Source organism: Strix aluco, chromosome Z, assembly GCF_031877795.1.
Source record: "Strix aluco isolate bStrAlu1 chromosome Z, bStrAlu1.hap1, whole genome shotgun sequence".
Classification (NCBI taxonomy): Eukaryota; Metazoa; Chordata; class Aves; order Strigiformes; family Strigidae; genus Strix; species Strix aluco.
In genome coordinates, this window is record NC_133971.1 from 53343879 (window position 1) to 53358030 (window position 14152).

A 14152-nucleotide genomic window follows, 5' to 3' on the forward strand; every position below is an offset into this window, starting at 1 on the left:
TTGTTATCTTAATTCCCAAGTCTTTTGTTTTATTTGCTCCTTCCCACTCCTGAGCGGGGAAGGAGTGAGTGAGCGGCTGTGTGGTTCTCAGTTGCCCTCTGCGCTAAAACCAGGACACCTTGGTACCTTGCTTTCATTCTATTTGGCAGAAAATATAGAAGACATGGTAGGAGCACTGCCTTATCTCTAGAGCTGCAGTATGGAGCCTCTGTTCTGTGTCATTGCCCAGGACTCCGCATGGGTGTCCTGACCTTGAGGCTGTCACTGAACTACTTTCACACTTTAGATGGTAGGGACAGTATCATTCATGGTCAAGACTATGGCAAAATTCCAGAGACTGTTCTTACTGGGGACTGTCTAGCTACACCATGGCAATGTTTGCCATGGTGTCATAGAGCCTTAAGTCCAGCTATTCTTTCCAGAGCAGTGACAAAGAGTTATCGGTGTTCAGTGTACCTTTCATTTAATACTGTCAGAAATCACTATCATTAACCCAGGTCTCTGCTGATGTCCAACTTAGTGCTGGTACTAGAGGTTTACCACTTCTTAGCAAGAATGCACTCTGCAGTTCTCCAGGCTGATTTTAGGTCAGCCAAGGTAACCCAAGGAACCTCTTGAAGTTTCAGGTCCATGTACATTCTAGTACACAGACCATTATCTGCAGAAAACTTGACATCCACTCATAACAGCCTACTGATGACCATAGTTGCAGTGTATGTTTCAAGTGTTCTAAACTGACATGGCTTTAAGTCATGGCCTGAAAACCTAGCATGTTACAGCATCAAGTTTCCAAAATTAAACTGGCAGAAGAACACAAGACCAAAAAAGATATATAAATACTATAGTAAGATGACTGAACCAGCTGAAGAAAAATAATCTGAGTATTGCAGAACTGAAAAGAAAGAAACCAAAAGACTTAGCAAGTGACAAAACCAACCAGTTAAAAAGCAAAGAAAACATATAATTATACTCATACAAGAGGAAAATGACCCAATATCAAACGCAATTATTCTTTGCAAATTTTGCAGTAATACATAGGGTGAGGGGAACAGAAAAAAGCCCACCTAGCCAAAAATCAAATAAACCTGCCTGTAATCTATCGTATCACAACTCCACAAAAGGACGTAGAAAATGTTAAGTCAATCCATGTCACACTGAGAACCCTGAACACATGGCATGTCTTAAGACAGAAATCATTAGTTCAAACTGTTTTAGAAACTACTATAGAATTACACCATTATTGCCAGTGGGACAACCTAATTAATGTTATTAAAATGCAAGCCAAATGAGCCTGATGGTATATTAATGAAGCAGAATTTAGAAGTATCATGATTTCATTTTTGTTGTATAAGAAATTGCAAAAGCTGAACACACCACCGTTTTTAATGTTAACTAAAACTGTCCTTTAAATTCCTTTGTCATAGACGTTCAATATGTACTTGTGATGGTTTAGTCCCTGCCGGGGTCTGAGACCACACAGCTGCTGCCCCTCCCCCAAAAAGGGAGTGAAATACAAAGCCCCGGGGCTGAGATAAGGAGAGGTTTAATACAACAGTGCAACAGCAACAAAACAAACAACAACAACAACAATAACAGTAACAGTAATAACAATGAGCAGAGCAAGGTATGTACCAATACAGCAGCGAGAGGACCGACTGCACAAACCCACGCGCTCACCGATTCTTCCCGCACTATCAGCGCCCAGAGGTGACATCAGCATGGTACCTGAATAACCTGGCTAGAGCTTCCTCCCACTGCTGGGGAAACTCAACCCCATCCTGGCTAAACCAGGACAGTACCTTATTTGCTAACTGTGCTTGCAAGCATGTGACAGATTTTTTCTGTTCAAACCACAGCACTTTGCTATCTAGATTTGTCTAGATTATTTTTATAAAGCAAATAATTCAAAAGTGTAGTTAAAATTATACAACTGTTACATTTAGTGATTGTTTTTATAAGCAAAAGACAAAAATTGAAGTGTGACCATGCAGCTGATAAAAGGTAAAAATTAATAAAACATAAGTGATATTGTCCAGGTATTCACAGATCAAAACCACTGACATTTAAAAATTAAGAATGTGAACCCTGTTGAACATAACTTAAGCAAACAATTACAGGACTAAACGGTTTAAAACTGCCAACCCACAGACCTCAAAATGTGTGCTTCTAAGAGAGACTGCTAAAATGAAAGGAAACTATTCTGTCCACTTCCAGACTGATTTACACATATAAAACAAACAAACAAAAAAAAGGAATTTCCCTTGTTTATTTCCTGAAGTGGTAAACACGGAACTCCCAGTTTGCTTTATGCATGCAATTTAAGTTTCCCCAGGAGAAACTGGGCAGAAGAAATATGCTACAAACTAGCTAGCTTCTTAAAAGCGTTATTTCACCATTTGCTTTCTGAAATATCACTCTTCCAGTTCCAAAAGTGGTAGATTCCATGTGGTAATTAAGTCAGTGTTAAGAACACTGTTGTTTTTGAATTTTCAATGTGAAAACAAATAGGAGCATACTGTTGCCCTCCACTAATTACGCAGCTAAAATTATGGATAACCCTAAACAACTACTTTAGAATAGTTGCTTGCTACTCCATCTTTACATTCATCAATTGGGACTCAGTATCCTTAATTACTATATTAAACTACATATGTTAACATCAGCTAAAAAAGGTACTACACTCTGAACTAGAAGGTCCTCATTTACAATTAAGAAATGTTAAGAATCAAAAAAATGAAGAAATGCAGAAATGAATCAGTATGTCCTATACATTTTCACCAGAGGAAGTGAAAGTGAACTTATTTTATTGATAGTGAATGGTCACATCTCACTGGATTTCTTGAAACAGTAGCATTTTACTTAAGTTTTTTGGTGAATCAAATATTCTGTATATTTTTATCCAAATTTAGGGTTATGAAGTATGAAGTTCTGCCAGTTATTTCAACAACTGATGTCATTATTTCTAGCCACATAGGTGTATTTCAGTGTTGGGTAAAACTAGCTCTTTCAATCTGTATTTGCAGAATGCTTCAAATTATTTCAAGATTAGAAATCTCTGCAAACAGAAGATTTACCTTGGCATCTCCATCTGGTAAGAAGAGATAAGCTCCACTTTTATCCCGGTTACTTGTAGTTCCATACCAAGCAAACTCCACCTTCATTTGATGATTTTTACCATCTTCTTTGGTATTTATTTTCTAAGGACAGAGAATCATGTTTGAACTAGCTGACACATTTACATTTTCACAAATGAGAACAAAAGTTCTTAAAACAGTAAAACACAGTGTTTTGAAATATAATGCAACACACCTCTAGTAATCCAGACATTCCAGAAAACCACAGTTTCATGTAAGAATTTTCTAAGATTATATTATCCACAGAATTCTGCATCTCTTTTATCTTGAAAAGTCTGTCTGGCTTCTCCTGCCTACTATTCCTTAAGTATATATTATAGTCTGCTAAAACTGCTTCTGAACTCTGAACTTCCAAAAGCTGGTAAACTCCAAGCCCCAGAGGTGGTAGATGTGCCACGAAAGAGATCTGTTGGGAGCAAAGAAGAAGCCATTATTGAAAGTATCGAATTATCAACTTTTTATACTAAATTTCTGCTCAAAGTAACTCCTTTTGCTTCAATAATTTCAGGATGGCTGAACTTTTCCCATATTCCATAAATGAGTATGAAATTACAAATGACATTCCAAAATTAATAGCTGAAGAATTAGCAAACAAAAATATCTGCATTGCTAATTTCCTTTGCATCAAGATCACTGCTACATTAATACAATAATGATTCCGAATTTGGTTAAAAAAGAATGTTAGCTGTGATGTGCAGTTCTGAGCATATTTGCTGTGCATTAAAGATGTGTGTGTACCGTATCAAGTGTGCACAAACTACTTATCACTTAAGTTACATTTAAAGATCCACAAATTTAAACAGCAAAATACAAAGCAACTGTCTCATTTTTAGTCTCAGGTTATTTAAGAGCAATAAAGTAATCTGCACAAGAGTGTAATATACAAGGTAGATCTCCAAAGCTTAGAATATGAGGTACAGATATGTAATTTTACTACTTCTTCAGGCAATTAACAATGTTAGTTATTGTACTGGTTTTGGCTAGGATAGAGTTAAATTTCTTCATAATAGCTCATATGGTGCTATGTTTTAACATCAACCATGTTGATAACACAGGGATGTTTAAGCAATTGCTGAGCGCTGTTTATGCAGCATCAGGGGCTTTTCTGCTTCTCCTGCTGTCCCACCAGCAAGCAGGCTGGAGGTGCACAAGCTGGGAGGGGACACAGCCAGGACAGCTGATCCCGGCTGACTAAAGAGATACTCCAGACCATACGGCGATGCGCTCAGCCATAAGAACTGGGAGAATAAGGAAAGGGGGGGACATTCAGAGTCGTGGTGTTTGTCTTCCCAAGTAACCATTACATGTCATGGAGCCCTGCTTTCCTGGGGATGGATGAACACCTGCTTGCCAATCGGAAGTAGTGAACGAATTCCTTATTTCACTTTGCTCACATGCACAGCTTTTGCTTTATCTGTTAAACTGTCTTTATCTCAATCCTCAAGTTTTCTCACTGTTACCTTTCCAATTCTCTCCCTCATCCCACTGGGAGCAGTGAGTAATTGGCTGAGTGGGGCTGAGCTGCTTAACAGGGTTAACCCGCAACAATTATCAATAATTATGCATTTGGAGGACAACTGAGACACACTTATTGAAATCTTTGCAGGAATATTATCCCGAAACAAGTTCAACTTGGCTCTGAAGTCAAAAGGAATCAGACTAATAACGTAAGCCTGAAAGTAATACAGTACTATTACAGTAATACAGTACACTATTATATCACTAATGTAATAAACCATTGTAACAAATTTGCTAAGTTAAGCAAGGTGGGCACGTTACACTTGAATAATTTGTAAATGTCAAACCATAATATCCTGCTGTCTGAAATATTGTAAAAGTAGAATATGGTACCCTGTGTGGACCTGAAATGATTTGTGATCACTATAACCTATGATGAATGTTTGAATATATATACGGATAAAATATAAAGTGTGCTATTCGCTTGGAACAATGTAATCGCTTCTCAGAAACCCCACCTAGAGCTGATATGCAATCGCTTCTCAGAAACCCATCCAGAGCTGATATAACTGCTCTTTGAAAATGCCCACCGAAAGATGGGATCATGAGGCTTTCAAAAGACCCAATAGGAGACAAGCGCGCCAAGAGACCAAGGCTTTGAGACTTTCAAAAGACTCAATAGGAGAAGGACACATACCCCAGCAACTCAAATGATCCAATGAAAGAAGAGTAGGACAACTATCAGACAAAAGGGGATTGGTTAAGATGGTGGTAAAAGAGTATAAAATACGCTGCTTTTTAGAACTTGGTGTGCGTGTGGCAGAGTCACGGCTCTCTGCGCACCCAGCGCTGCTTTGCCTATTGCTTCCTACCCTAAATTGATTGAACCTGAATAAAATTATATTTATTTTTATAAGAATTGGCTTTTTGTGATTATAACACTAAGAATTTAACAAAATACAGCTTCTGATGTGTGATCATTGAGGACAATCTTCTATAATTATGTATGATTCAAAAATTATCAGAAACTTTATTTAAAGCAAAAAACAAGACGTGGACTCAAAGTCACTTGTCTAGCTTGAATACAAGAGTAATGGGGGTTACTATCCAGCCTCTATATCTGGAAGACAAAAAAAAAAAAAAAATATCAGCATCTAACTGCACAAGCCATTGCACTTACAAAACCTGCCAGCTGGAGTGCTTGAGCACATACAGCCTGTGTGACTGTGTGTATAGACTATCACATGAAGGAAAAAAGGAGCTTTAGAAAGTTGGGGGAAAATTAATACATCCAGTATTTTCTGTTCATGCAGCTGAAACTGACCCTTTAAATCTAATACACCATATCACAAAAGTTTAATAACTTATCAGTTTAAGAAACATTAATGGTAAATATGTTTCTTTTTTTCCTTAAAATGACTGAATTAATGACATTATCTGCAGAAGACAGAATTGCCAATATTTGAAGTATGCTTTCCATTTTCTATAACTGTGAAGCTACAGTATCTGTCAAAAAAAAATACTTTAATGCTTTTTACTTAAAGTAGCATACCTGATACGCTTCATGTGATACTGTAGTTGCTCCATCCCAAACAGCACTAATCTGGACAGCAACAGGTTTCCCCAAAGGAGATAATAATTTAACTCTGGGTGAATTCACATTGACTGAAACCACTGAAAGTCGCTCTTGTTCCATCGGATTATATATCAAAAGGTACCTGCAAAAACATATTTTCCAAAATTACCTTTTGGCAAACAAACTTCCTCCTTCAGGTTTAATATTACTGCACATAAATTTTACATACAGTGCATTAAAACAGTGTTAGAACAAAAAGTACATACCACAACAAATGAATATGCAAAACATAACCAGGAAACAATGGATATTTAACATCAATCCTTGGCAGATCTTCTTTTCTTAATGCTATTATTTTTCCAAGCAATTTTGAAAATACCTTACGATACATCAATTTCCCATCTTAACTATTAAAGAATTGCTATTACCAGCTGAAAAAACAATTGAGATATTTAAGTGCATTTAAAATGTATTTTTCAGGCTGAATATTAGAATTCTTATTTACAGTTGCTTTCCCTTTAAGATAATTCAGAAACAATGAAGTAATGAACAAAACCTGTTGTACATACATATAACTGATATATATTCTTTAAACTAACTAGTTTCTCTCTGCTGTAAGGGAGAGTTCAAAATTATTTCAGTTATAGTTTACCAAAAATCCCTATGGCAACTGCCTACATATACACTGGAATCTTTTTATTAGGTATATATAGAATAACTAATTTTTACGTAATTTTATGCCTGTTCTTCCATTTGAATACAGATTATGCTACTAACCAAAAGAATCAGCCCTGAAACTGAATAGAGCAACTTTATTAGCCTAGAAATTTTTTTTATTACAGGTTCATATATTGTAAGGTATAGAATAAAATGATACTAAAACATATGTGCCTGATGCTTCTCTAGGACTATCATAGTACATCTTGCCTTTTCATTGTCAAGCTCAAAGAATGCACTATTTACAACTGTTCCCTGAAGTTTCCCCCTGTTCATTTAATCCTTTAAAAAATTAGTCTTTAACAATGAAAAATGTCCTTGACAAAATTTCTAGTAACTTCTCAGATACTCAGCAGAACCACTATCTGTCGTCAACCCCCCTTGACCCTTCTCACTGTAAAACACATTTTAGTTCATGAAATTTTCTTTTATCAGTTTCTATGATATCTACTTCTTACTTATCAAATCACTCCTTCAGTATTTCTTCTAATTAGATTCTCCTCATTCTGTGCTCTGTTTTCTATGCAGATTCCACAAGGTTTTGTTAGTGGTTTTCTTTCTTTTCCTTTCACATCTTAACCTTCAAATTCAATTACCACCCTTACAGATCAAACTGCTTCATCTAGAATTGTCTCCTTCCACCCAAACTAGAAATCTCATTCTGTCACTCAGGTCTTTAATTTAAATTTATCACCTGTAGCTTGAACCTCTTCCCATAATCTCACATTCTGTCTTCCAGGTTTCTTACCCATACATTTAGATGCTCGGTGCTCCATTATCCACTAGCCTGACACTACAGTACAACTAAGTGCTGAGGTCCTGCTAACAAGTTACTGACATAGCTAAACCCTTTAATCTTTTCTCTCTTCCAACATTAATTTTAAACAGACTGAGGGAAGCCCTCTTCTACACACATGCCAGAGGAGAGTGAGGTCTCCCTAGCACCATGAAGTCTGACAGGGAGAAGACAAAACTGCTGAGATGATACTTTGGAAATAATGAAACAGTAAAATTTCAGGGCTGAGAGGCAGAAGCAAACTGCTTGGAGTTAATAAGGAAGTACAAATTTAACTCCTCCTTATTCTGAGAGGGAGGACTTCTACACAGTTTCAGTGTAAAGTCAGGGAGACTAAGTGAACCCACCACCAAACTATGAATGCAATACAGACACACACAGAAAATTTTTCCTTTTCTCCATCTCACTTACTCTCTTTCCATCCTGCTCTTGGATTTTTTTTGTAACACTAAACTAACTTTAACAAATGCAGTTTTGCTCTACAGATACTCAGAATCTTTATGAGCACTAACTGGGCTACCATTTTCCCCTTACCTTTTCGTTGGCTCCCTCTTTTTTTCTACATCAAACTTAGTCTGTTCCATTTCATAGTTCTTCACTGCTACCCTATTAAGTCTGTAGGAAAGGTCAACTCCAAACTCTCATTAATTGAATAAACTAAAATCAGAGGCTGTATTAGCTTCTTCTATAAAGAACCTTTGGATTACATGCCATAAATAGAATGAGCTTCCCGTAAAAATAATTTTCATTTTAACTCCTTAGATGAAGATTCCTGTGCTGAAGTATTGTTAAATCATGACTTCTGTGCAAAACAACTATTTTCCTTGCATATCTGTGCATCTAACAGTTGTGCTTTCTAGCACAAACAGAAATGCTTTGGGGAGCTTTTTTTTTTTTTCTCCCTGTTTTGTGTTGAAGACTCCTAGATTACTTGATGACACAATAGTTAACCATATTCTTGGTCAAAAAAACTTTTGCAAGACTGTAAGAACCTCCTCCAGACTGAAACTAGGTCATTTTACACTTCTGCTTAACTGAACATGTCTTTTTCTTCTACAAGATTTTAATTTAAATGTTAACATAATTTTTTTATACAGCTGTGGAATCAAAACCAAACTAAACGAACACTGCTCTCAGCCTAGACCCCTTGAAATTTAGGAACACAAAGTTAGTGAAATATTTCAAGATCTCCTCATATACTGTGAAAGAAGAGCATAAGAACTGTCAGAAAGAAACAGATCTAAGAGATGATCCAACACCAGAGCTCAGAATAAGTCATCATTCTCATCTATCAACTGAGTATTACAAAAGTCTTTTATTTATTCCTTCTATGCAGTGGAATTCCTCAATTCTTCTGCCTCCAAGTAAAATGCTAGCTTGTGCATACAATTAATTTCTAGTGATGCTATACACCCTCATTAAATTCTCTGCTGAACAAACATATTAATATAAAAATATTTCCAGAAACTTTGTTCACCTTCCCATTGATAGAAACACATTTGTCAACTTTTAATTGGTTGCATAACAGATTTACCCATGACAAAAGACCTTAGGAATATTAGGAATATGCTATATTATCATTATATATCACCAGACTATTTAATTTTTTTCAATATTTGGATAAAACAAAGCTCTTGTGGTACCAAGGTACATATGTTTTATACCTTTTTGAATCAATGTGTTATAAGTGCATTATGTACATGTAGGCATATGTAGGGCAGTCAGATGAAGCTAGTAACAACAGGGCAGATTTTCAGCAGTTGAAATGTGGAAATGAGGGAATTTTGACTAGATGCTAGTATTTTGTTTTCAAATTTTTTTTCAGCAGGACTGTAGTATTTATACTTGGTAAAATATAATTCTTGTGCATATACAAACGCACTAACTAATGTAATTAAATCACATTACTTCTAAAGTACTATTCAGCTCCCACACTTAAATATAACTATTTAAAATTCTACATGAAACAAAAGAGCTACACTTGACTTAAGCTGTATCATTACAATACAAAGAAGGTCATCCACAAATGGAGAGTACAACTGCTTAATGTATTGTGGTTACATTACACAGGGAAGCAACTTGACAATATTTAAAGGTTTTATATTCCAGGTTTTAAGGCAAAGACATGAATATTACTGTCTTTCAGAAGCTGCAACCAATTATTTTCCTTTCATTATTCAGATCACTAGTCTTTGCACCAAGACAACTATAAAACCTCACATCTTTTGTCCAAATAAAGAGGGAGGGGTTTTAATATCTACTGGTAAAATTCAGATGAAAAATTTTACCCAAAATATTTTACTTTAGAAACACCATTATGGCCAAGTGTCAGCCATAATTTCTTTCATTTATTCAAGATAAATAATTCTGAAACTATTTTATTATAAACTGTATTGGAAAAAATAAATCATAACTTTCTACAGATAAAACCACAGCCAATTTACTCAGAGACCACATACTCCATTTGTGCACTGGGAGCAGGAGTAATCTGCTCTCAGTCTTTCAAAGAACAAGAAGCAGGTGCACACCTGAGTTCTTAATCTTAAATTGGATGCACCTCTGATGTGCAAACATTTGTAATTTCAGAAAAGCAAATCCTGGCACCTGCTTTTCAGACACTTTTGGAAAGTTATACCTTGAGTTTTTTTACCCTATATTTGTCTGGGTCTCTGCAATCCAGAATGAGTATCTTTTATTCATAAAAGCATGATCGTTTTCCCTATATAACCCACCATATGCCATTAGTACACCCTCCTATTAAGCATGTACATTCAAGCATCAAAAAATATTTTGAATAGTTTTTCCTTTAACTTGATGTGAAACATTTACAGCCAGAGATGAAAAAAGCCACCCTCCATTCTTATTTCAAATACTTTATTAATTTATCAAGAAAACATGTAAATTGCTGTAGCTATATACACAGGAAAAATGTGAGTAAAGCTGATTTGGTTCTCTAACTACTTTAATCTTGATCTCCTAGAAGAAAGCTATTGCAAATTTTGTTTCTTAAACAGAAAAGTTACAGTTTCAGACCACTGTTCTTTTTGTTTCACTGATCTGCATAAACGTATGAGCATACAGATATATTGATACATACACACATTTACTGGTAACACCTGCAACACCATTTTCTTTCAAAGTTCCTTCAATGCTGCCTTCACAAGCAATGCATTCAACTATTATGAGAAACCAGAACTCACTACTAATAAATTTCAGAGGACCATCAGTGACAAAGGATTATTCAGAAGGTCACCTCTTCAAGACACTTGGACTCATGACAGCTTAGGACAGCAGCTTTCATTGCTCAGTGAAGGACCTTTATTCAAGACTGCTTTGAGAACCAATTCCTTGAGGCACTCTACCTCAGACTGATCAACCTTACTAGAATCTCTCTGACAAACCTTTGCAAACTTTCCATTACAACTCATCAGAACCACTTCTCTGGACACATATGCACAATTTCAATGCAAAGTTACACGAACAGGACCTTCAAAGATGGTTAGTTTCCTTCCCTCTTCTATTATAGAGGCTCAGCTAAAAATCAGCTGAGTGGTGAAAAACACAAAACTGCTACAACTACACCCAAAATTGAGAAAAGATGAAAGCCACAAAGCCAAATAATATACTATACCAATGGTCTTCCACTGAAGAATGAAAAAGAATAAACAGAAACTCATAAGTTCTCCTGAAATGTCAAAGGGGTGGGAGGGAAAAATCATGAATACACATTAAAATGCTTTAATCCCTGAAGAAAAGGCATTGAAGTAACTCTACATATGTTAAAAATCACCGGAAGGACTGATGGATTAGAAACCAGAATTCAACTAGAAAGCTATTTTGACATCTTCGCAGTTGATGGATTAACATTTTAGAATACTAAACAAAACTGAAATTCTCTGAACAAAGTCATCTCACTAGGACAATAAAGCAATAAAAAGTCTTCAGACATCAAATGGGGGGCCAGGAGATAGTCCGAACTGTTCCGTATCTGAGAATATGCAAGAAAAAATTACTTCGAAAGATGTAAGAAGAGTCAGTAGATAGTAAAATTGTTTAATTAGTAAACACTGATGTGTATGAGGTGGAAACAAACTGTACTTAAACTGCATAAAGCACCACTTACCATAGTAGCTGCCAAAAATACCATTACAAAAAAAATCTGAATTATGTGACTTCTGCCATATCTTAGAAAGTTTAAAAAAAAGCAGCCCAGGAAAGCTAGAATTCTGAAAAATTCTGTGAACTGACATTACACAGGCCCAGGGTGGTCCATGTCTTTGGGCATAGTAGTAAATGGAACAAAGAGAACCAAGACTATCTACTTAAAACAGATAATTTGTAAATATATTGAAAACATGTACAACCTCCCCTGAAGAAAAGATTTCCATGATTCTTGCACTGAAGCCCAAGAAAACATGTAACAGACACTTATTTTCGTCAATTTTTTAATACAGAAGAAAACTAAAAATAACTGAACCACACAAATTTCTCTCATGTTATTTAAAAAGCTCTCTCCTTGCTTTAGAGGTTCAGAGGAAAAAACTTTGAACAGAAACTAACCATAACAATTCCTTTTCCTTAAGAAGAAAAACTGTTGAATATTTACACAAAACACTAGGTTAAAAAAAAAAAGTTGTATCAAGTTACTTAGTTCTGTTCAAAGCTCTTACTGTCTCTTGCATGAGAGTCACAGTCTCCTTAGTCTAAAGTATGATTAAAGTGACATTTTAAGTACAGGTCCTCTCATCCACTTCTTTCCATATCCAGCCAAGTTTGCAAGCATTTCTGTTATGAATTACTAAAGATGGGAAGAGTCTACAAAATAAGTGTTCTCAAAATAAACACCATATAAATGCCATATATACAACTTGAATTGTCCTTTAATCAACGTTTTTTTTTTAAAAAGGGATTCAGGATATCATCTGAAATCATCTGGTCATGCTGCTCCTCTGGTTCTACAGAAATCAGACATTTTCTAGTATCTCAAACCCACATTCTAAATATTCCTTTAGGAACAAGACTAATCAAAAGTCAACTGTGCAGGCTCATGATCATGACAACAGATGAATTTTTTTTTACAACTTTTCTATCAGCTACTAAATTGAGCTTTAGAAACTATATGTTTCATGGCATTTCAAGGTACCTTTAAGTCCTATTCAAAACTCATTCAGCAAAAAAGTTAACAGAGAAAGCTATGGACAAAGTAATTCAAAATCTCACACACAAAAATCATGTAACCAATTCAGTTCCTGAAGGTATGCAAGTCTGACTCACTTGTTTTAAAGAAAATGTGGCTCTGCAGGTGTTTTTAAAAAACTGTCTTCATTTCATTCTCTGCCACATGAATATTTATTTCTGAAATGTAAAAAGTTTTGCTGATTTAATCCAAATTATACTTTTTCTAACACACATTATACAAAACACTGAACTCTAAGCCCTGTGTATCTTGAAGTATATCAGTGATATTTGGCTCACAACTTTCTTTTAATAGTGGCAAACCCTATCAGAAAATAAGGAAACAAAGAATGTGGAAATTGCTTTGCCAGTTAATTTTGAGTTTAAAAGTCCATAAGCCCCTGAGGAATTATTCAATGTATTTTTCAATAGACATGCATGGATACTTGTCCGATAATCCAAAACCAGTTTTCTTCCTAGTTCATATTCAGAAAGGAAGCAAAAGCAGTAATACTCATAGGATGGAATAATTCTGCATCAGTTGTGTGTTTTTTCCAGAAGGGAAAATACACTTTCACGTCAAATCATACCAACTAGTTTACAGAAATATGATGTTAGAGATTTAGGATATTTCTTTTATAAATATAACTGTATCCATACAGACACATATACCTTATATGTTATGTATATGGTGGGGTGGGGGTGAAGAGGCAGAAGGAAAATCCAGAATTTTTCAGTATTAGGAAATATCTTGACCTTTGCATTCCTATAGAGAACTGATCTGTTGCTACTAATGTAAGCAGTTACCACTCTACTCAACACTTCCCACCTCATCAAAAGCCTAACTTACCCACAGTAAAAAAAACCCACTAAAATAAATTTGTTACTCTGCAAACATTTAATGTGTAACACAGTTAAAACACCCAGCACTCAGACAGTTTTCATAAAAAAAAATACAGAGACACACTTCCTTTTATAGCAGATCTGCCAAGTGCCAAAATAACAACTGTCAGAGGAAAAAAACCCCTTTTTATCTTACACAGGAAACTCCTTTTGCCTGTATGACAAACTGAGCATAAAATACTCTGCTTGTGTATTAGAGACAGCAGTTGTAAACAGAACTGTTTTCTCATTAGAGCAACTAGTTCTCACACAAACATCAGGTAACATTTCAGGTCACTAGAAGGTCTTGTATGCCTCAAATGAGTTGTCGTGGTTTGAACTCAGCCAGCACCCAAACACCACACAGCTGCTCGCTCACCATCCCCCCACCCAGGGTATGAGGGAAAGAATTGG

General features: G+C 35.7%; 1 protein-coding gene across 7 annotated transcripts in view; it reads right to left on the bottom strand.

Annotated features, from left to right (window-relative positions):
- The window catches only part of MAN2A1 (mannosidase alpha class 2A member 1), a 126305-nt gene that overhangs the window by 38615 nt on the left and 73538 nt on the right, over positions 1 to 14152 (bottom strand). For all 7 annotated transcript variants that reach the window (XR_012621509.1, XR_012621511.1, XR_012621508.1 and 4 more), the window contains exons 13-15: positions 6145 to 6310; positions 3310 to 3540; positions 3075 to 3197 (exon numbers count right to left, since the gene is read on the bottom strand). Coding sequence is in view for 3 of the 7 variants with exons in the window: in XM_074811552.1 (XP_074667653.1) it covers positions 3075 to 3197; positions 3310 to 3540; positions 6145 to 6310 (520 nt within the window). In the remaining 4 variants the exon portion in view is untranslated. The remainder of the gene's footprint in view (positions 1 to 3074; positions 3198 to 3309; positions 3541 to 6144; positions 6311 to 14152) is intronic.